At 38.4% G+C, this 24,227-nt stretch overlaps 1 protein-coding gene and 1 long non-coding RNA gene across 4 annotated transcripts in view; one reads left to right on the top strand and one right to left on the bottom strand.

Annotated features, from left to right (window-relative positions):
• Nucleotides 1-1,475: 1,475 nt before the first annotated feature.
• On the top strand, nucleotides 1,476-7,898 carry LOC106030179 (uncharacterized). The gene is made up of 3 exons (XR_007165062.2): nucleotides 1,476-1,503; nucleotides 4,365-4,435; nucleotides 5,849-7,898. It is a non-coding gene; the product is annotated as an uncharacterized lncRNA (long non-coding RNA).
• ITGB8 (integrin subunit beta 8) overlaps nucleotides 5,286-24,227 on the bottom strand; it is a 48,137-nt gene continuing 29,195 nt past the window's right edge. For 2 of the 3 annotated variants that reach the window (XM_048068342.2, XM_013171818.3), the window contains 9 exons: nucleotides 23,635-23,730; nucleotides 23,452-23,541; nucleotides 20,686-20,820; nucleotides 17,363-17,768; nucleotides 15,529-15,754; nucleotides 14,413-14,516; nucleotides 13,190-13,353; nucleotides 5,690-5,815; nucleotides 5,286-5,420 (listed from right to left, as the gene is read on the bottom strand). In XM_048068342.2, coding sequence (XP_047924299.2) covers nucleotides 5,367-5,420; nucleotides 5,690-5,815; nucleotides 13,190-13,353; nucleotides 14,413-14,516; nucleotides 15,529-15,754; nucleotides 17,363-17,768; nucleotides 20,686-20,820; nucleotides 23,452-23,541; nucleotides 23,635-23,730 — 1,401 coding nt within the window. In that variant the 3' untranslated portion in view covers nucleotides 5,286-5,366. Of the gene's footprint in view, nucleotides 5,421-5,689; nucleotides 5,816-12,430; nucleotides 13,098-13,189; nucleotides 13,354-14,412; nucleotides 14,517-15,528; nucleotides 15,755-17,362; nucleotides 17,769-20,685; nucleotides 20,821-23,451; nucleotides 23,542-23,634; nucleotides 23,731-24,227 lie in introns of those variants that run through there. The other variant, XM_066991796.1, reaches the window with a different exon arrangement.

Here is a 24,227-nt window from a genome sequence, read left to right as displayed (position 1 = left end):
TGGCTTTCCTTGGTGCCAGGGCTCACAGCTGGCTCACTCTCAACTTGTGTCCACCAGGACTCCCATATCCTTTCCAGCAGAGCTGCTCCCTAACAGGGAAGACCCCAGCCTGGATCAGTGCAAGGGGTTAGTCCACCCCAGGTGTGGGACTTGGCATTTGTCCTTGATAAATTTCACGAGGTTCCTGTTGGCCCATTCTTCCAGCCTGTCAAGATGTCTACCTTAATCCAAATACTTACCCCATGTGGAAAAGCCTGAGAGATTCATGCTGTGGAAAATATCTTAATAGATTTCTGCCGTGCTGAGTCTTACTTTCAGAGCTATCCCTATAGTCATTTCTAGCTTTTAAATTTTCCACTTCTTGGGATTCAACAAATGTAGGAGTGCATTTGGGCCTTTGCTGTGCCAGAGGGAATCTCTGCCAAAATTTTTAAGTTCAGAACTTTAGACTTTGAACGAAGCCTAGGAGTAAAATCATGATTTCCCACCACAAAAGACCATTTTTAAGGTATCGCTATAGCAGAGGACATGATAATGAGGACATGATAATCTTTGTTATAACTGTTTTCAGATATACGTTTGTTTCTGTCTCATTTTAATTTTGTCTTAGAAACAATCCTTGCCTTTTTTCATAGCTGTATCTAATTAAAAAATCAGTTTATAATTCTGGGATCTTCATCTACCAAATGACCTGGTTATCAGGTTATATCTTTGGCAGCAGGACAGCCTAGGGACCAAATACAACAACTTCATCTTCTGTGTGACTTGGGCATACTCCCTTAACTCTGGCCCCCAGACTTTGAAAACACTTCAGATTTCTAGGCCCTTTATAAGTTACCCAATCACAGAATAACATTTGTTTATTTATTTATTTGTTTATTTGTTTATTTGACCTCCTAAAAATACTTTTGCAGAAGCTCTGAAGATAGGTAGGTACAGAAACTGAATGAAGCAGAGACTGTGCATAGGAATCCAGCTTTAGACGCTGAAGGAACTCTGCTGTGAAATATGGGTAACAGACAGAAATTTAGCGAGGAGGTAGCAGATTTGCTGCGAAACTGTTGGGGTGCTGTAAGTACCTTTCCCACTGTGGGAAGTTGTGGGCTAGCTGGTAGGCAGAAAAGCTAAAATGAAGCAGGAGGCTGAGCTAGGAGCTAAAGAACTAATTTCTACTATAGGAAAATTAAAAGTATTACAGTCCTTTCAGTTGTAAATTTTATCATCTCCTTAAACAAACATTTGTATCCATATCCTTCATATAATTCAATATTCCATTTACAAGAATTTTCCCCTTTCTAGAACCCTCTGTATAGAGCCAAGATGCTAGTTAGCCAATCAAGTAACCAAACAAGGGCATTCAAGGACAACAACCCATCTGGGAAGAGTTTGGAGTGGGATGAGTGGGAGGAGGCCACCCAACCACAGGTATAAAGCCAGGGGCAAGAGAAGTATGTCTTTCTTAATTAGGGCCAGCTCTCGCATGGAGTGAGTAGGAGTCCAGAAGTAAGTAGCTAGGCAAGATTTTTTGCTCTTGTAGACAGGCAGGAATAGAAGGGGTTGGTGACTATTTTTTTTTTATTTATTTGTTTTTGTGGGTGTATGCACTTGGGGAGACTAATGGGAGAAAGAGTAGCTGACAAAAGGGACTGATTTAGGAATTGCTCTTAGATCTGTTCAAAAAGATGAAAGGAGGAAAGAACTCTAGAAGTGCTTTTCCTGGGGGTAGAGGGGGAGACTTAAGTGAGTACTCCCCCATGAGGAAACCAGGAGCTGCACATATGGATGTCACGGTAACATACATGACCCAGAGGAAGACAGGCTAATGGAGATGTTTGCTGGGGACACCTTATGTAGCTGAACAGCTTGGTCTTCTAAAAAGCAACCTACATGTGCTGAGAGCTAGGCTGACAGAGGAGATATCCAAGGATGTAATACTAACAAGTGAAAGGAGATGTGACTACAATATCAGGTTTCCCTCAGCTAGATTATAAGCATGTGCCCTCTCTTAGTGAGGGTGCTGTTCTGGGTGTAGAATGTAGAGAAAGAAGAAAGGAAGATGGTCTCACCCAGCAAACAGAATTTTTTCCTCTGAAAAAAAAAAAAAAGAGAGACCAGGGCTCTGGGAACTTTCTCTGAAACTTCTCTGAAACATTCACTGAATCCTATGCAGAACTGGAAACAGAAGAAAGGCAAAGTTGTAATGGTAGGAGGGTGATATCTGGAGGAGACTTCTGATTCACTCAGACAGGGATCCTTCAAACTAAGCAAAAGCTATAAAGAAAAGAGATTGCTGTGAGGAATATTTCAACAGAATTCAAATCTCAGGGAAAAAAATATGTTATAATAACCCTTAATTAGCAAGATTTCAGGTATGTAGCTGTATGTGAATGTTGCTATTAATTTATATCCTATAAAGCTGCAATAATCCAGGTGATGGTATTATAATTTTGCTATGATCACAACCTCTTTGCCAAAGCTTGCTCAAGAATAACATTTCCCTTATCTATTTAGTTCAAAGGACATTGCAGACTTAATTTTGTTGGCAAGCACCTGCATTGGCCTAGAGGAGCAGTAGTAACAGGGCACTAACCAAGTAGGGAGTAAAATTTGGCAAGATAAAAGTACATGGATTCCACATGAACTAGGTCACCAAATGTATCAAATAACTTAAATGATAGCAATTATTCAGTAACACATTTTCCTTCAAGGTATTTCAAATGATGTTGACAGCCATTTGTTATTTTTTCCTTTTTTTCTTTATGAAATAACAGCAAATTTTTCATTAACACATTTGACAAAAAGCCAGCTATCCAGACAAAATTCCTGGGGGTAGTACAGTGGATTCTACATTGCATGCTTTTCATGTAGTTGAAATCTGAAGAAATTCTTCAGTAAGCAAAAAGGAGTAGGAAAAATAAGAACATTCTACAATAGCTGTTTGCATAAATACTCTGTGATCCAACAGGGAACAACAACTAAGACAATAAATAAAGCTTCTTATGTTCTGGCTAACAAATGGTCCTGTAAGATACCAGATTTTTGAAGGAGGGAGATGACGTGTTACAAATGTTAACTTTCTTGATCTGTTATACCTGATCTCACAGGGGAGCTTAAGGAGTTGATAGTCAAGGATGCTCAGTATGTTCACTTCTAACACATTCTTCAGCTGAAGCACATGAGCCCAACAATTTCACAGTATTGAAATTCAGACAAAAAACATTTTTTATCTTTTTGTCTGGAAGTTAATCTAATTGCTTTTCATTTTAAACAGCATGAAGCATTCTATGTCATATGACAATGAATCTTCCTTTGGAGACTGTCACTATTTTTGTTTTTGCAAAATTATTTGACATTATCTTTTTTTTTTACCTAATGATTCTTTTCTTGTTTAAAACCAAGACCTCACTCTCACAAGCATGAGAAATTAAGTGGCTAAAGAAATGTTCACTTGATATTTGTAACATCACAACTAGAGCCCAGTCACTAACCAAGAGTCCACTGTGTAAGGTGCTGTGTCTGTCTTCCACGATGTAGTTTTAATGCGTAGGACAGCGGCCAACAAAAGATAAACAGGAAAACACAAAGAGTCAAGGGGATTAATACTGGGGAACACTTCAGGTCATGGTTTCAGCATCATAGCAGCCTAGTCATCAAGGGAAATTTGGATAAGTACAGGAATTTTTAAAGGAAGACCCTGCTATGCATGAGAAAGTAATGGAGAAATCACCATTTCAAATGTATGTATATAAAGAAGTATGTGAGACTGGATCTGTATATATAGTTCATATATTTATATAGCACATATATATATATGGTCTGGTCTGACAGGATATTGAGCAATCAGAAATGAACTTGATACTGAAGAAATTTGATTTGCATGGAATGTGCAGACATATAAAGGTATAGAAGAATAAATATTTACAAATAGTTAAAAAATATAATCAAAATGATGGTACTTAAAAGAAAATGACTTTTTGTGTGTGTGTGTGTATGTGTTGCATATAGCTTGAGAGGTGTCAGGTTTAAAGGTTACAGCTAGAGAATGTGTGAGTATTTTGGAACTGGCAAGTTCACCAAGGAACAGACCTGACTTCCTAACATTGGAAAAGAGCAGAGGAATGTGAGTGCATCTGATCAGGTTGAGAGGTGCTCTGTTTAGTTTTGCTCTACAGACTAGAACTTGATCCTGTTTGACCAAAAAAGCTTTCCTCATGATAAATCAGCTGCTTGCTGATGAAGCCCTGTGATTTAGTGTCTGCAATTTTCAAAGAAGTCATGGTGAGGAAAATTTTCTCAGCCCAACTTAGAGAGAAGTATGGGAAGTATTTATTTTTGCTGTTTTTTTTTTTTTTTTTTTTCCACAGGAGCCTGGGCACAGATGCAGAACGATTCAAGGACAGGAGACAACCACAAGCTGTACACCTTAAACATGAAGGTAAGGATGATCTTGGTAGAGAGCACCATGCTTAAGTTGGAGAAGTCTTTAAAGTTCCTGTTTCTCCTAAAGGAGAGTAAAGCAAAGGTGTGTCTAAAAATTCCACAGAAAACTTATCCATTGGCTTGTCCCCTGTCTTCATAGCTGTTAAACCACATATTGTGTGCCCTCATTGATGCTTTCAGAATGGATGTGGTAAGGCCACGGTCAAAGGCTAAAGAGTCAGAAGAGGATTTTAAGGGAAAGGCTGCTCCTGTGAGCAGTTTTGGGAGCACAGAAATCCCAGCCAGGAGCAGGTCCTGCACTCTCCAGATTGTGGAGGCATAAACAGAGGTTTGGGATGAAATGTTGGTTAGGGGCTCGAAAGGGGAACTTGGCAAGCTGCATAGCTGAAAGAAATACGTCACATGCCCTGATTTCAATAAGCATAATGTGACATAACTTGGCAATACTGTGTTTTTGTGGTTAATCATTTAGTTTTATCAGCTTGCATACACATCATCTTTATTAAACAGTAACTGTCCTTCATGAATCATCCAGCTCAAGGCCAAGAAAATAGCCAGGGGCCACACTATGCTCTGGGCCGAGCAGATGATGAATGGTATGCAGAAAGGAACGCTGCTTTCTGCCACCCACCACCACTTCCTCAGGAGGAAGGGCCAGGAGATAATGTTGGGCCTCTCTAGAGCTAATAAATCAGGCTTGCAGCCCTCTAGAGCTAATAAATCAGACTTACCTATGTCTAGGTAATGTGTATTCTGAACAGTCAGAATTGTCCAGCCCAAGAATTCCAAGCAGAAGATGAGCAGTCAGAAACCCATGCACTGCAGTGAGCATACCTGTGCTCTAAACACAGCTCCAGACAATTTTGGTTTCTGTAAAACTAGATTTTTTTTATTTAATTCATACAATATATTTAAACTCTTTGATTTTAAACCCAGGGTAGCAGGAGTGTGTTTCCAAGGTTCTTGTCTTTGTTGTAGACCTAGAAGGAGAACAAACCACCCGCATTAACTCCTCACTAGTTAAAATCTCTGTTAACAAAGTTTTTATTCATGATACTAATAATCAACTTTGGCTGTCATCATGCATGTTCAGATCTTCACTCAATCCTCTGTGCTGAGCAGATAACTTACAGCAGTTGCTAACGCAGAACTTTCCTCCTCCCATCCTCTCTGTATACCACATCAAATTCTGCACCTACCACAATGGGAAGCATGCAGGCAGAGAAATTCTGTAATAGTGTGCACCTACATGACTGGTGTCAAAAAAGTGGCTGAAATCAGGATCTCTTTCCTCCTCCGGCTTTAGAGGCTGTAACTTAGGTTTCTTTCCTCTTTGAAGAGCTTGAGCAGCAAGTCTTTTTCTTGCCAATGGTATCTGCAACAAAATAGCAGTTGCATTACATTACAGCCAAACTAGAGCACTGTTGTGCCCTCACTGACAGCTTCATGGACGTGAATGGAAATTGGATAAATACGATGCTGCCTGTGTCAAAAACCTACCGTTACCTGGACATTTTAAAGTATACAGGTATGTTTTGATTACCAGATTTCACAGGAAGACTTCATACAGATCACTTACTATTATTCCACAACACATACGGTGTGCAGCACTGTTTGGTGCCAGTCTATCAGAGACTTAAGGTTAGTGTTAACACTGACTTTGAGCTTACATATCAAATGGAAAAAAGGAGCACTATGTCTGTAGCTCAAGATACGTGCTTAAACTCTATGTCTGACATAGGCTGATGTTTACTGCAAGTTGCTGACAACATTCGTTCCCTCCATAAAGAGCTGCTGTGGAAAATGTGTATTTCTCTGTGGGACTGCTTGCTCTTTGTGTTAGTAAATGCTTATGTATCTTCTTCCTCTGTGAAAGGAAATTCCTTAGCCTTCATCTCATCAGGTTTATATTGGGATTATGTTCATTGCTTTGACAGAAAAAGTAACTAAGACGCACAGATTGCCATCTACCATATATATATGGTAGACATATATATGATATATATAATATATACATATCTATCTATTTTTCTTTCTAGGTTTGCTGTACACCTTTTCCCAATATTTTCTGTTCTATTGTATATTGTTAGGGCATGGCCACTAGGTGGTTTAATGACTGGGAATATATCAGTCATCTCTTGATTCCACTTCTCTCTTATTCTCCAGAGCAAAACCTGGGTCTTCTTAGAAGCATGACCTTTACTCCACATGAGAGAAGTCCTACAGCTGGTTTTACCACTGGCGTTGTCAGGTGGCCTAGTGCCACAGCTGTCTCTGATGCATCGGTATCTTGCAGCACAAATTTTGAATGTCAGCATGTCTGAAGTCCTTTTTATGAGAAATTTCATGGTGTTGTATAAAGCATACGCTATTACCAATTCTGCAGGAGAACAGAAGGTGCGTAACCCTTCCAAAACTTAAGCGTTTTCACCAGTACTTGTAAAGCAACTTAGGTCTGTCGTGAGTGGCATAGATGAGGCATCTACAAGAAACTGCCATTTCTATGGCAGTAACTCCTCTACCACCAAGGCAGTGCAAAGCAGAAGGATGCTGTAACTGCCTACTAATAACATATAGATTGCATTTCTCCATGGAGTATTTTCTTGTCTCCAATAAACTGTTAACACCTCCTGGTACGTTCATATTTCAATTGAGTGGGGCAAGGCAAACCAGGTTTACCCCCAAACTGCTGACTCCCCAGATTCTCAAAGCCCATCCCAAATGTGCATTCATCTGTTTGTCTGCAACTGATAAACTGGTATTCGTTGTATTTAGACTGATCTCTCCTGACCCAGTATTATTCCATTTAAAAACACTGTAATCATATAATTCCTCTTCTGGACATGTACATATACCTTAAATGCTTTACTTCTTAAAAAAGAGGTGAGCATCTCTTCCTTATCACAGATATCCTAGGCGTTAAAAATATGAAAATTCCATATGGATTAAATATTGATTTTATTTTTTAGAGAGCAAGTACAATGATGTTGCATTAAAATAATGCTATGTCATAGTTGTTACAGCTCTGATAGAAAAATAAACATCTCAATATACTACAGTGTCAACTCATTAATAAATATCAAAATAGAAGTTAGTAGTCAACTGAAATTAATAAACAGCTATAAAAGTATACTATTTTAAATAATAAAATATTCAGTATATTTCCAGACAAACAAAAGTAGTGATTTAAAGTATCATTTAAAATGGAAAATGGACAGTAAGAAGTTACAAATTTATTTAAAACCTTTTCCCTTACTAACATTCTCTATGCATAAAATCTAGAGAAACATTATTTATCTGTATATACTTTTTACAAAAGGTAGCATATGTTAAATAGAAAGTTTAAAACTGTAGTATTATTAATAGTTGTCACACCATTGCTAAATAAGACACTTTAACATATCTTTAGGTTCTGAAGCAGTAGTAGGTAAAAGTGAAGATGTTAGCACAGTGAATTCTTCCAACACAAATGACTTTCCAAACAAATCTCTCATCTTTCAACGTCCCCCTTCAAAATATAACTGGAACAGCTCAAACACAATATAGGTATCAGGATGAAAAGTTAGCATTTGGATAGAGCTATTGTTTTAACAAATGACCGATTTCAAAACTTTTTTTTTTTTTAAAGGAGGTATACCTTTTTTTTTTTTTAAAACAGTATGTGCAGAAAAGGAAAAAAAGAGAAAATGCATTCCAGAGCAGCATTTCTTAAACTGAAGAATGTACTACTTCTATGTATTTATTTTGTTTCAACTTTTATTTACATATTTGTTTTCAGAAAGACCAATCATTCTGAGCTGGCTTGCACTCAGAAGAATCCCACTGATTTAGTTCGCTATAAAATACACTCACATTGGCTACTTTTAACCATTTTTTCCTCTCCATGAATTTCAACTCTGTACTATCCATGAGATGTCTGTGCATCGAGCAGTGTCAAGATCATCACTGAAAAGTAGTGTCGCTCTTAACTATTGCTCCATTCCTGCTTAAATAAATCTTGCTCTTCTGTTTCAAGTGGACAGCAAGAACACTGGCACTACATTTCCCACATAGAGCAAAGTAAACATCACCCAGCACTCGTTCAGCATTAATGTCTCTATGAGCAGTGCCTTTTTCCGGCTACAGAAAACCTGACTTAAGGCTGGCAAGTGCAAATCTTGGGGCTGGGCTGTAGTGAATGGGCAGATGCCCAAAGCATTCTCAGAAGCTCTCAAGGAGGCCTGAAGCATCCATGTTTACAGTACTTACTGGCACCAGTTGTCTCTTTCTAGATTACAGGCAAGCATTTTTTTGATGAGTAAAGATGCAAAAAGCCTGTAGAGCCTAGGACTGCAGACTGCACACTATGTATTTCCAATGCGTGGCCAAGCGTTGGAAATACAGGACAGAAACAGTGCCACCCTGGCCCAGCCAGCCTGCTTTGAAAAGGCTTCCCGCCCTGACATGTAGAGCAGTATGGTCTCAGAGCACCATCTCTGTAGGGATGCTATGGGGAACTGTAGGGCGCCTTGTGTCTGCTTGGGATGCCCACTGTAAAAACAGTAGGACCTCTCTGTCCTGGGCTTCACTATTCCTTATGGACTAAGGGTTGCTTGAAGCTGCTTCACATGTTCTCTCCCCCAGTTTGCAACACGTGTGCACTTAAGTATGCGCACTAAGCAGGAAACAAATATATATGATCAGACTGGGAAAATAATTTTTTCCACTGCAGTCTGAAGAATACTTTACATAGCAGGTTTTCATGACACCATAGAGAGGAAAAAATAAATCCAGTACATTATAACAGATAAAATGTAAACTATGCCTATACCAATGTCCTTCCTTTTTAAGGTCCACTTGAAACACTGCTTGTGAACGTAAGGGAATTTCAGCTGGGCACAATGAAAATTCCTCACATACCATATGCACGTTTTCTGGATGAAACAGCTATTTTCCCACACACATCTACAGTGATGTTACTAACATGCTCATGATGCTTGGAAATAATCAATTCATAGTATTTCTTCATTTTAGAGTCTAAAAAAAATCTGAAGACGTGTGTTTTAATTGCATAAAAGTGTCATTTCTAAAATGTTACACAATTGATAAATGGTAAAAATAATGTGGGATTACAATTAAAAATTATACACAGATTTTTAGCATTAACAAATCTGCTGTGAAGAGTCATGCAGATGCTCTGTCTCAGAGGAAATCTAAAAACAATCCTGCTAACCAGTGATGAGGTGCCAGAGTATCTGTCTGTATATTTTTGGGTATAGGCATGCGGTCAAATCATTTGACCTTTTTTTCATTTTTTAAAGCAGCCTAGTATAAGAAGTTTTATTTAAAAAGTTTGAAATGTGCTGAGGATAGATATTTTTCCCCCTATTTTTACAAACATCTTTGATGCACAATACATTGAAAACTAATCTGAATTAATTTGTCTGTAATATCTCCCATACTAAGCACTATAGGAAGCACAGTCCTTCTGCAATTGCTGAGGAAATTCTTTGTGAATTACAGGCTGCTTTCTCATTTAAGGTCATGTGCTGAGGGAACACAGCTCCCTAAATAGTGAGGCTTTTGTTGGGCTATTCATCTCCTGCAGCAGCTCTTCTGAAAAACATGGTCAAAGGCAGAGCGAAACAAGTACCAAGTAAAGCCAGAGTTTCTCATGGATAGATTCCATCCCCAGAAACAAAGCCTCCTCCCAAGGATCCTGCTCTATATAGGCTCCCCATGGGCCTTATAAAAGCCTTGACCTGTCACATTAGCAGCAGCTTATTCTTTTTCACTAGCCCCCTCCACAATACAGCAAAGCAGTGAGTGAGATGCAAGAAAAGGCCTTAAAAAAATTATATGTATTCAATATATATATTTTTTGCCTTAGGACAGCAAGCAGCTTACATTGCAATTTTGTCTTGCAAGCCTGCTCAATGTGACCAGAACACATGAAACATGCAGGCAAGTCTGTGATAAGGAAATACTGGCCATGCCCCTTCACAGGCAGCACTGCAATGCCAACAAAGCGCTACAGGAGAAGACTGGCAGCGATGTGACGTGTCTGGATGATGGGTGATACAGATCAGATCTTTCTCCCCAGAAAGACCCCAGTTTCATTGTCCCCTAGTCACACAATTAACTCCCTCTAACAGAGAAAAATAATTTCTAGAGAAAAAAACAATAGCTAACACTTCAGTAAGTGGCTTAAGAGCTGTTATGAGAAATGTATGCTGAGGAATCTTTTCTGTTCAAAAAATTGTATCACATTGTTTAAATAACATAATCATGTTAGCCTTTTGTTAAACACCCAGATATTCCCGAGTGAGGTTGTATTTCTTTGCTTTGTTTTGCTAAGTGAAACAGAAAATCAGAGATTTTGTTTCTTACTCGCCTAAAAATACTACCGAATCGTGACAAGGACAATAGTAAGCAAACCTTTGCAGATCTTTTATCTTAATTCTACTGATACCAATGGCTCAGAGTCTGTTAATTTACACGGGAGGAAAATGGTTCTATGCATTTTAAAAAGAAAAGGAAAGTTCAAGGTATAGTTAATACATTACAGAGCAAATCTTCAGACAGAATTAATTTATAACTAAGATATTACAATGAAGCGATCAGTAAAATCAGGGTCAGTGTAAGGACACCACCTTTACTTTTAGCTGAACGGTGGAAAGCTCGGGCACTGCTCTGAGGATTGCTTCAGAAACATTTCATAGGCTAGTTCACAACTTTTTTTTTTTTTTAAACAAAAATAAGCCCTAAAATCTAAAGCTTTTATGACAGTTTAATTGAAAGACCACTGCCTCTGTTTTTATTTTTCTCAATCCCTCACTTGACGCATGACTCAAGAAATTCATTGTGAACACTCACATAATATTCATTTGTTTTGCATCCTACCCTCCTGTCACCTCTATATTACTCAGATTTCAGCGGGAATTTAAGAAGAAATATTGAATATGAAATATTAATACATACTAATTTCTACCAAACTGCATAGAAAGTGGTCCTGTTTTGTTTGTGTTACTATGATCTATGGCAATTACAGATTAATATTTCAGTAATTAATATTGCTAAAATGACTGCATAATATCTTATGAGATTATTATTATTTTTTTTTTTGCCAGCAAGATTTTACTGCACATTTCACAGACATTGACCAGAATTGCTTAGGGTCTTGGAAAGTAAATAAGGTAAGTAACAAGGTAAGTAAAGGTTAGTTGACTCTTCCAATTAGCATACAGCCATAACACATCTTCTACCGCTACAGCCAGTTTCAAGGGTAAGAAAATGCTTCAGTTCAACCTTGTAGCTCAAATTCTACTCTCAGATAAGCTTATATTGGTCCCACTGTGTTTAGAAGAGTTTTGCCCATCTCTGAAGGCAGAATGTGATCATATATTTATGCAGTCAATTAATGTGTTCTCTTGAGAAAATGACTCCTGTCTTCCTCACCTTCTTTCAAATTGCAGATTATTTTTCACATCACACTGGACACATTTCTCAATGCACAGTCACAAAAATTGAAGTGGTTAAGTAAGAATTCAAGAAAACTAATCCCGCCAACTAATTTACTTAGAAAAAAGAGCACGTGTGTAAAATCAGACTTATGTCCGACATACAAAAAGAACAAAGCCCTCATTTGGCAAAACACTGACATGTAGCTAGCAAACCAAACACATCTCTGGTGCAGTTTATCTGATTGCAGTGGAGTTGATGCTGCTGACTCCAAAGGCGAAGTGAGGCTGGCAGTGATGCCACGTAGGTGACGCTGGTGGACAAAGGAACTCTCATTTTCTGTATCCACTCAGTTTTTCAAATATCTTAAAATTCATATAAAGTTTTTATGTTGAAACAAGTAAAAAAGCTAAAAAATTCTCTCTATCAGATATAAATTATCTTTAAGTGAAATAATGCATAAAAAACTATATATATATATATTTATCTGTGTGTACATGTGTGTGTTTACACACACAACTATGCACACACACCAGTAACTAAGCACTCATTTAATCCAGTCATTTTTATTAAGTAACGAGGAAAAGCTAAGAGGCTAAAGCAGACAAATCAGTGGAATTTAGTCAACTGAGAGAACTATAAAAGTACCGTTTACTCTATTTAAGAGCATTTGAATAGTTTCACCTATTGCTATAATATACAGCAATGTTAATATTTCAGTCACAGCTTTGTCCATTCCCACAGAGCATATCAGTACTAGCTACATGTACAGCGAGATCAGTGCTTTGTCAGACCTGTTCATATCTACATTCTATGCCAGAACTAAATAAATTAGAATACATTAAAGTGCTACATCAACACTAACGTTCCTGAACAGTAGTAACGCACATTCCTCTTTCAAAAAAAAAAAAAAATACAGCAGCTATAGTTCAGACATAGTCACATTATGTGAATATGCTTACATGTCACTTTGTTACAGTATCCAACAAAATGCATGACACGAAAACAAACAGCAACAGTCAAGACTCTGACAGAGTGGTAACTTTTAAAAAGTAAAGAATGATGAAAATAGAAATTTGCAGAAAACACAGTCTTCAGAATTCACACTTGAAAGTTTCGTTTAATCGTAACTTGCTGATGTCGATATTTATTTCCTCTGGTTTGTCTCGTCTGTATGTTACTGTTCTTGTACAAACAGTAGGCAAAAACATCTTATCCTTGAAGGAGAAGATACAATTTTTATCAACAATTAGCTAACTTTTATGTGCAAGAAAATATTACTGAATAGGATGGCTCGGAAATCAATTACCTTCTTTGTTGCAGACACTCTGTAATCAGCTGAAGATTTAACTTTATTGCTATTCCCCTGCAGAATTATCTGCCTGATGATAAGTACAACAAGCAACCCAATCAGAAATGTAACTATAAAGATTATGGAAAACACTCTGAAGTAGCTTCGTCCAGAGAAACATTCTGCAATGAAAGGAAAACACAAGTGAAAAGCCTAGCACATGGAATCGGCACATCCCTCAAGCACATTTATATTTACCCCTGCATATTAAAGGGGCATAGATGTAACACAAGGCTGATAAAAGTTAAGGGAAAATAAGTTGCCATACACAAGCTTTTAAAACAAAGCACATCAAGACCAAATGGTCAAATGTTATCTTTTTAATCTACAAAAGTAAGAGTAAAGCTTCACTGTGTTGGCCACCATAAATTCTCTGCAAACTGATGAGTTTACAGCTGAAACAGAAAAGATGAATTTGTGGAGGTGTGTGGGGCCAAAACAGTTTAATTTTCACAAGATTAGAGCACATGTCATTGGCAAAATATGAAAGAAAACGTGGTTTCTTGATTCCTTGTCCAGTACTCTCTTCACTGGCCAACTTCTCTCACGCAGTTGGCTTTCTTCTAATTAATATGAAGCTCAAGAGAAAAGTATTCTCAATTAGTTTTCTCATTTATGAACCTTAAAAGAGAAAAATGTGAAGTGACAAAATAGCCATTTATGTCCTTTTTTGTTGCAATGTGGAGCAGTTAAGCTTTACAATATTTTATCAAATAATATTTTAGTCTTTCAAAGTCCTCAAAACTATATATATATATTTTTTGGTACTTGAAAGAGGTATTTAAACATTGCTGAAAGTGAGGTAGGCATTATATTTAATTATTCTTAATTTCGGATAATATCAAATTATGTATACATATCTGAAGTAATAAAATATCCAAACGCCATAATGGATATTTATAAATATTTCTTTAAGTATTACTCAGGCAGGATTCATTATTATTAGATGTAGCTTCTCAAGGAGTTGGGAAGTCTATTTAGCAATGCTTGCCAGTTACACTTCCTGTTATTATTTATCTTTAATTTTCCCTGAAGCTAGGAGTGATTGCTCCTTTTTTCCTGCTTTGTTATTACAATAATACTGACACACTTTTGAAAGACATTGTAACAGTGGTGAATTCAGTTATTAATCCTCACAGATTCTCATCTCTTACCAAAATTACCTAGAAAATACCACATACCTGAAGTTTGGTCAATGTAATGTAACAGGTAAGCACATGAGGTTTTACACTGGTCAAGTTTAGCTTGAGATGCATTGTTAGAATGATGGCACTGAACACAATTCCTATGGAAGAGAAATGTCATTAAAACCTATGTCTTTCTCTGCACTCCCCTTACAGAGATTGTATCAACAAGCTGATGTATCACTTGCACATAATGTTTTCCTGTTGTTAGTAAAAACATTGCGACATTTATTATTTTTTTGAAATGTGATGCCTTCCTCAGCATTTTATCCCTGTGATACTTCTCAGAACTGACCAGACAGACGTAATAAAGTAAAGCATCTGGCTGGCCTCAAGCCACTTCCATCCGGCCCCTCCTCTGCACTTTGTGATGTGTGTTCTTCAGGGGGGTAGCTGAGGGTCTAGCACCATCTCTTCCCCTTACAGACTCTAGTTCAGTCTTAGTCTTTCTTACCTATCAGTCTCATTGGGATACATGCTTGACTTTGAACATGTTTCAGCCAGCAGGGCTAACTGCATTTTATCTAGCAGTCACCTTTTCACACATGGCCCAGCTTGTCCCTCCAGCTGAGCTATCATTCAAATGAATGTACATAAACCATCGTTTCTACTGCATTTCCCCTTCCAACAGAGGCCTATTTGTCACCTTCTTATCCACTTTGGGATGCAGGAAGTTACATGTGCTAACAGGAGAGTGCAGAAGAACCGTGCCCAAGGACAGGGTTTCATTTACTCTCTAAGTCAGTCCCAGTGTGTGTCACCAACAGGCTGGTCTGACTTCTCTCCTCCTTTAGCTGATGATTTTGACCTCTGTCCTTTCCTTACATGGATAAGGAAAAATGACATGGCTTAGAATTAGCACAGCAAAGCCCAAGTGTAGTGGGGAATGCTGTTCTCTGGGTAAGACCAGCCCTGCTCTGCTGAGTGATGGTGGTGACAGTGCACAGGCACCGCTCTTCTTCCGCACCTCCTTCCTTCATCAGGGAAGCATAAGGAATTCTGAGTTTCCTGTAGCCTAGCATCTAAAAAAACAGCACACATCTAGCCAAGCAGAAATATTCCTTCTGGTTTCAACACTACAGTTAAACATCAAGTCTAGTACAAGAGACGTACCAGTTTTCTTCGCAGGTTTTGTTACAAGCAGGGCAATATTCACACAAACGGCCAAAGCTTCTTGGGTCAGTGCACTCACACTTTCCACATACACAATTTCCTCTTCCACTGCAAATCTGGCCCTTTGAATTCAGGCACTGTTTTGCTGATTGTAACGAACACTGGCAACGGTCCCCTTCCCAGCCAGCAAAGCATTTACATTTACCAGCTTCACATTCACCATTACCTACAACATCAGATAATCTTGAGTCAAATGCTTTTATGAAAACAGAAAGTTAGTTTTTACATGCATACGTTTGTATTGCTGATGCCTTGCTGATAAGTTTTTTAAGTTAACAAATCAGGCTGAAATTGTTACCATGATACATATTTATGGCTGCTGTTTGTTGCTTATTTGAGCAAAAGCTGCTACCTTCATCTCATCCTAAAATGTTTTACTAGGATTTTCCCTGTTGCCCTGGATGAAAGCAGCAGCAATTAAAAATTACACAACTTTCAGGAACGTAGTCTTCAAGCAAACTAAACAAACTTCTCTGTAGCAATAAAGCATTCAATTTGAATAAATGGCAAGATTTTGGGAGAAAGGAATACCAAGTTCATGTGCACGTCATTTTTTTTTTTACTTTTTCTTTTCAGAAGGATGCATTACAACAATGCTTTTCTGCCTTTCTAGAGGACAGATGAATGAGCAGGAGAGGTGGCTTTGCTGTATTTATGAACTGTGGGTTGTGTAATAAGAACTTAAAACGCACACCGTCAAGGACTCAAAGGCTACAAAGAACCTCTGGTGGCCTTTATAATTTTCCAGGCAAAGCAGTGGGAGCTTTAGGGCAAAATCCATATGTTTTCCATGTTGCAGTACACTTAGGCAGGTGTACAATTGATGCGCTGGTAATGTTTAGCCACAGTTTTACAGCGTGGGAAAACACCTTTAGGAAATACAGAAACAGAGAGCACATAAAGCACTTGCAGGTCTAGCAAATCTCTTGAGATCTCCCCAGCTATGCCTCGGTGGTGTGTGTTTCACATGCACTGCGACAGCCTTTCTCGTGATCCAGGGACCCACAGACAAGCTGCAGGGAGATGGTTGCATGGGATCCCCCAAGAGAGGGTGAGGATAGAGGACAGACTGCCCCTTCATCTGCCTGGGCTGGGCAAAAGGCAGGTAAAGGGATCACAAGGCATCTCAGTGCAAGGTTCTGCACGGTAAAACATCCCAGTAAGGGGCACATTGCTCCGCCATGGCCTCGTGCTGCAGGTTTTCCTTGGGCAGGAGACTCCATCACAGATGAGAGACCCCAACACCTCTTAGATAAAAATCTCCCTGTTTCTTCTTCCACCGCATTTCAGGCTTTGTGAGCTCACAAATTTGAGAGGTCTGCTTAGGTTAAGAAATAATAAATTCACAAAGTTTGTTGGGGTTACGGAAGAAGATTGAGAACATGAACCATAATTCGTTGTGTTGGAATGAAGTACTTAAAGAATTTGGTAACATTATTTCTCTCCATTTTATGTAAAGTTCACAGTCACCAACAGAGCAAAACCAGAGTAGCTCTGCCAAAGCCCCCAGTATTACTCTCAATTTATCCTACTGTAGCAGAAAAAAATTGGTCCCTCAGTTCACAAATTGGTCAGCATACAGTGAAATGAAAGGAGGCAGGACAGCGGAACAGATTTAAAAATACTTCAAAAATTACTTTTGAGGGGAAAAATATATTCTGGTAGAGACAGTGATACTGATTAAATCACATTTTTCCATAATAACATTAACTTAAAAGTCTCAGAAAACAAAACAAAAGAGAAACAAAGCACAGACTTAAATTCAGCAGCTTACCAGAACATAAGTTTCCCTGGTGATACGGGCAGGAAAAGTCATCCATTTCGCAGTACTTGCCATACACCTTGCCTAGCTTATTTTTGTAGCAGAAACATTTTCCGTCTATGCAGTTTCCTTGACCACTGCAGATGGGCTGGTCCGGCTGTCGCCTGCACCTCTCAGAAGGAACCATATCTCCATGAGAGCTACAGTCGTTGTCACTGCAATGGGGCTGTTTGCCATCAGGAAAAGTTTCATCAGCCCACACTCTTTTCTGCCTTGCACCATCTCCACTCTGACAGGCACAGCTTTTCTGTACATTAATGATGGTGGTTTCATTGAAACCGATAGGCTTAAGTATCGCATATTTTCTTCCTCCAGTTGTGTCACATCCTTTCATTGTAACTGATACATTGAAAAGTACCTAAGAAGAAATAAAGATATATTTTACATTGTTACAATTTCCTATAAATTGCTTACATTTTTTAACGAACAAATAAAGCAGAATCTCACATTATGTATATGCACTAGCTGGTAATAAGAAAAGATACAGTGCCCACTTGTGAAATATATTAGCAAAGATAGGCATCACAAATACAGTTAAACCATAGCAACAGAAGATTAGCAGCAGTCTACTTCTCCTGTTGCAGAAGACAAGTTTAAATACCCATAGAAGTACCATAGTCCTCCTTTTATTTAAAGTGTTCATTCTGTGTAAATTACAGAAACACTCAAGATCAGCTTGAGCAAGACAAACACAAACAGAAGCAGAGATACTCATCATAAAAACAATCTATAATAAATGTTCTTGTTGCAGAAAGTCTTCTGTGGAAATAGAAAATACACAGACTTTTTGTTCAGGAGGCCCTACCTACTCCTGCTAAAACACAGAAATGGCTCACACCTTAGCAGCAGCTTACGTTTCCCTGTCCAGTGATGGGGATGAACCAAGAGAGTATTGCTGCTCTTGCTGTGGCCCTACCCTAGGCAGGCCAAGCGCTGCTTCGGGATGGAGCCAGCACCCATGTGCTGCCCATGGCATGCCCTCGCCACCATGCCCTGGGTCCTTGCTGCTGGCAGAGCTCAATGCAGCATCAGCCCCTGCGGCTTTCCAGAGCCTTGGCACAGGGCCCTGGCTCATTTTGGTGGCTGGTGACTGTCACAGAGCTGGCATTAGTGACTACCAAATCTCTGACAGCTTTGATATCTGTGGTATTTTCACCATAGCAGTCTTTGTATTTCACAGTTACCTTTATTTTTATTTTTTTGCCTGGTGGGCTCCTGACAGGGTATTCTCACTAAGGCTGTATAGCCTGCTGACTGTGAACAACTCTTCCCAGCCTCCTTGCAGAGAAAGCACCACCAAGAAGACAAGGTGAGAAAAGAGCCTGACAGACGCAAGTACCTTTACTGTTTACCACCAAAGAACAAAGATTTCCAACTCAAAAGAACTGAAAACGTAAGAAACTGATTACACGGGAGGCTGAAAGCATCCACAGAGACTGCGAGCATTCATTTCTTGGCGGTCCCCCCCTCCCGCTGCGCCCCCACCCTGCTCGACAATGGCAGCTTTGTGGCCAGCCGGGCCGCGGCTGCCTACAAGAACAGGAGAAGAATGCAGTGCAGAGCATGCACTTCTTAACTGTCCCATCCAGGGTGCATAAAGGCTTTGTCTCTCTCTTTTTGCTTTTCTTCTTCTTTTTTTTTTTTCAAGTGCGCTATTGCGTGCGTAACCCCTCAGCTGCCTGCAGCCTCTGTGCTTGAGGTTTCTTCCATTAGAAAGTGTGGATATGCCCCAAGGATTCACACGGCAGGTGCAGATTGTGTGGGGAGGAAAGGCTGCAGCTAGAGAACGTGCTTTGTGTTCGACACAGAGCCCTGCTAGAAAACATGATCTTCACGTACAACACCGCCGGAGGATCGGCAAGGAGATGGGAGGGAAGCACAAACCATGTCTTGCCTGTGAGTCATGAAATGTGATGGGTCTGAACACAGCAGCAGAAAGATTAAACTTATTACAACTGAATAATTATGGCACCGTGAACACTGACGCTCACTAATTGCCAAAGTTAGTTTTGCACCCTGAAGAGGCCATAGGATTCTTCCCAAATATAATACACTTTTGTGTTTTGGTAAGAAAAGGAAGGAAGAAGGATTAGACAATGAAAGGAATGTGAGAATTAAGGAAAAGCATTTAGCCTGTAAACAAATACTGAAAGGAGGATTTACGGTTAAAAATAAATTAATCTCTTGAGGATGGCTCATTTTCAACCGCAGTAAGCTTAGGACCACATGCAATCTTTTACAATCAACTGGCTCAGCTTTTTATTAAAAAGAACCAGATATAAATATTTTTCTTTTCATTAAACAAAACAAATTCCAATCCTATTTCTTATGACATACACAGGGAACAACACTGTAGAAGAGATGAGTTAAGAAGAAAAACATATCACATCTCCCTTAAAGAGTAGCAGCTAATCAGCAGCAAATTATTCAGACAAAATACAGAATACTATAAAACACATTTAAATGAACATATTTAAAATTCACGCATTTAACCTACTGTTTTGCTTTGCTATTTCTACACACAGACACAATCAAATCGCATCAGCTGACCTGTGTGTACATTGCAAGAAGGAAAGAACTCCTTGACCTCGCTCTCCAGAAACACAGACCTCTTCCTGGCAAGCTAAAGGAATTACTCTACTGGTCCAAGCAATCAAATAAATATATCAAGGCACAAAGAAGTCGTTCTCAGAAGAAAATTATGTTCTTTATATAAGCCAGACGTCTTCCCCTGCATTTTCATGGTACACGATGCTCCAGTTTTAAAATCCATTTCATTCAGTAGGTGGCACAAATCCAAATGGGGATAAATCATTTTATTAATTTGATTTATAAAATAAACTAATTACCCATGACTCTGAGTGTGCAAGAAGGCTAGCAGAGCAAGGAGAGGAAAAGGTGGCGTCTCCTACAGATCCAAGTAGCACAAATTCCAATGATTCTTTTCCATTGGGTGATTATCTTTCAACCTCTTTAAGTACAAATTTTATCACAATGAACACGGCCATTGTGTCCAGCAAAGGACAAAGAAGGATAGTTTTAATGGACATTAGCTTTCAGGAAAAGCTTTCAGCCTTAGTCTCATGAGATTAGTGAGAATTAAAATAAGATTCAGGAAAAATAAAACCCAAGAATAATAGAGAGTCTGTGATAATTAATCACTAAAATCCAGTTTCAGTTTGAGTAAATCCCTAGAAGACTTCACACCATTGAAACCCAACCAAACAGAAAAGTAAGTATTCCAGCTCCTTGAAGAAAGAGAACTATAAACATACTTCTTCATTATATCCCACATTTTTACATCCTTCCATGCCAGTTTTTTTACTTCCATCAGGACAGATTGCAGTGATATTGAAATTAAGATCCTGGATCTGGTTATCCACTTGGATTTTCACTTCAGAGATTAGTTTCTGTAACCAGAAAACAACTTTTAGTTGCATTGCATCTCAATATATAATGTGTACTAGTGACTAATACCAAGTACTGCTACTATGACTAACTAAAAATGAAGAAAGCTTGTCTGCATGAATATAGGAATGAATTAAAGCATTGTTTCCCATATAAAGACTTGATTACATTCCAAATATACACAACCAGTGAACTCATAATTCTGATAAAGAGGATTACGTTTTCCAGATAAAAAATATTTTCAGCTTTTCTAAAATGGTTTTGAGGCTGTATTTTTGGCAATTTGAAAATCTATTCCAGCAACCATGTGTAACAAAAAACACTTATTTTTTGAGAGACTATTCTGTATTTTAGCTACACACTCAAAATAAAACAGTAGACATACATACAGCCATTATTATTCAGCAGAAAAAGTTACTGATGGAATTGATGCTTTAAACTTCTGATATTTTGCATTTGTCTTGGCAAAGTTTCCTCTGAGCAAACTTTAGGGTGATATAAAGGCTACTGGGATTACCCTTACTGATTTATTTGGGTCAGCTAGGTCTATGTAAGTCAACAACTGGTTGATTCCCATTACAGCTTTTTACAATATAAAATAATGAAAAAGCCAACTACTTCATAACTAGGACTTACTGCAACCTCTAAAATCCTACTTAGTAATTATAGAAGGAATATTACTTCTTTTCCTTCTACAAATATATTAAAACCCTGTAAAATTCTATGAGATGAAAGTTGCACAAAAAGATTACTAAAATTCCTTGCATTTTACTATTTTTAAAATGGGATATTTTATTGTTACAAACGGAAATTTAATTACATGAATCTGAACATATGTTTATCTTAGTGACTTTTTGAAAATTAGTGACTCATCTTTGGCTTTTTAGACAGGGATTTTCACCCAGGGTTTTCCACAACTAAGCCTAAGGCTTCCCTGCTTAGAAGAAGAGTGCAAGAGGCTCACTGCCATCAAACATCAACACTAAATTTATTTTCTTATGTAAGTACTTTTGCTATCAAGAAAGCAAAACATTCAAGCCCTGTTCGCTGTGTGTTTGTATATTACAAGCCACTAAAAACATGATAAAAAACCTCAGAAGTATCAAATCCAATAGAGTTAGAATGGGAAGGAAAATACTGTCAAAAAAATGAAAATAAGGCAAGAACAAACTGGGGGTGGCTGGAGCAGGAAAGTCCCACAGAATCTTCTATTTAAATAAAAGGATTATTTTGTAAATTTTTATTTCCTCTCCTTGAATGTTTGCCCTGTATTATACTGTAAAAACTCTGATTCACTTTAGGATGGACAGTCTAAAAGGGGTAAAAGAACCATGAGTTTCAGTTTTTTGTTTTTTTTTTTTTGCCAGCAGTATTTTACAGTTTCCTGCAAGCCTCTATATTCAAAATGAAATTTCTTGATTTCATAAGAGAAAGTATAATACCAGAGAGAACTTTTATGCAATTTGATTATACTTGATTATACTTCCTCTGCTTTTGGCTGTCTTTGACTTCTACACAACATTTCCAACATGCGACTGTGAAAAATGAGCACAAACCCACTCTATTGCTAGTAATAGACTGGGACTTGGCTCTTCACTAAAGCCAATGGTTGCTGAAAGCAACCAAATAGCCTAATTTACGTTGTTAACCTAGTACAATGGATGATTTTATTCCATCTCCAAATAATTAATGTGATGCACATTAATACCTTGCATACAGGCTTGTAGCTGATCTTTCAGCTTTTGAATCTTGTATGTTTATGTAACTTGCACACCTTGACAGCATTCAACTGTCTAATCCATGACTTTTATTTTGCTGCTGCTGTATGGGCTCCCTTTACTCTATTACATCAAATATATACTATATGGTTTTTTTTTCAAACCTGTTTATCCCCCTTCCCACTCACTACCAAGATGACAGTCTCCAATTTCACGCTGCCATTCCTTGCCAATCATTTATGAAAAATAACTTTATGCTCTTTCCCATACTATTACTTCCAGTTGAGAACTCCTCCCAGAAGTTCACAAAGCCATTTCCATTGTTCTCTCTCAAATCCCTATCAAAACTCTTCTTCGCTGCAATGCCTTAAAACCCTGAGTCATCACACTGCTTTGTGCAAAGTAAATGCTGCTTTCCACAATACCCAAAATACCCTGTTGTCAAAGTGCATCCTTGTAAATTCCCACCTGTTGTCCATTTGCTAGGAATTCATGCTGTAAAACCCTCTACATACTGCAGCATCTTTTTGTTCTGAATTTATATGATGCCCAGATAATAGCGTCAGGTTTATAACTAAAGATCTGAGATTCCAAAATACAAATGAGACCGACTTTTCTTTTGAAGTAGCATGGCAAGAGGTGCAAAGAATCAAACATCATATTAAGGAGCATCCTTAGTAAAGAAAAAGTGCCAGCTCTTGGCTTTGAGACCCCAACAGCCTTCGAGATTTGAATGGCTATTGTGGGACAGTATCACCCACCACCAACCTGCACATTCAGAAAATTAGGAAACCTATCCTGGTGGACTTCAGATAGGAGCCAACATCCTGGAAATTCCAACTTTAGGCTCTAGCCTATAAAAGGTGAAAAAATCCTGTACAAATACAGCATCCAACAATGTCATTCTGATCATACCTGATAGGCTTCTACCACCAAATCATTGAGATTTGCTGCTTGTGATTCTATTTGTCTTGCAACAGTACCAGGCAACAGAGGTAACAGATCCTGTGAAAAATACAGTAGTTTATGCACAGTTTTAATATTTAATATAAATACTGTGTTTTCAAATTTGGAAAAATAATTTGATTTCTAACCTACTTTATACCAATGGAACTGGCTTCCTTGAACTGCAAAAATAACATTGATGTTATTGTCAATCAATTTTTCAGACAGCTGCCCAAGAGATGGATGCTCCTGCAAAATACAACAGAAAAAAATGAGGTTTAGTAGGGGAAAACCTTACATTTTATATATAACACAATACAGGACCCCAAAGCTACTCCAATCCTTATTTCTAAATGTACAAAGGAATACTGGGCCTACATCCAAAAGAAGGTGGGACTGACCAAATGCAGACCGTGACAGAAAAAAACAAATCACCAGCACATCAAGTCGGCTGTGACAGGCTTCTCTGTTGTCAGCTAGGCAGTGGTGCTGCACACTGGGAGGACTAACTGGACTCTTCACACAGCACCATTTTGCTGGTTTGAGTCTGATGCTCATGAAACAGCAGCTGGATACGGTGTTGTCCATGGTCTGTCTGGAAGAACAACAGGATTCCTGAGAACAACAGGCGGGTTCTTGCGCAAAAGTCAGGGAGGAAGAATGACATCAGATGAGGTGTGCTTTTGGGAGTTGCAAGGTGAGTCATTAAGTTTGTTTCTCAGAAACGTGTTTTGGCATCAGGAATC

This window comes from Anser cygnoides, chromosome 2 (genome assembly GCF_040182565.1).
Source record: "Anser cygnoides isolate HZ-2024a breed goose chromosome 2, Taihu_goose_T2T_genome, whole genome shotgun sequence".
Taxonomy (NCBI): domain Eukaryota; kingdom Metazoa; phylum Chordata; class Aves; order Anseriformes; family Anatidae; genus Anser; species Anser cygnoides.
The sequence above is the reverse complement of the archived record's forward strand: the minus strand, read 5'-3'. Positions and strand labels throughout refer to the sequence as shown.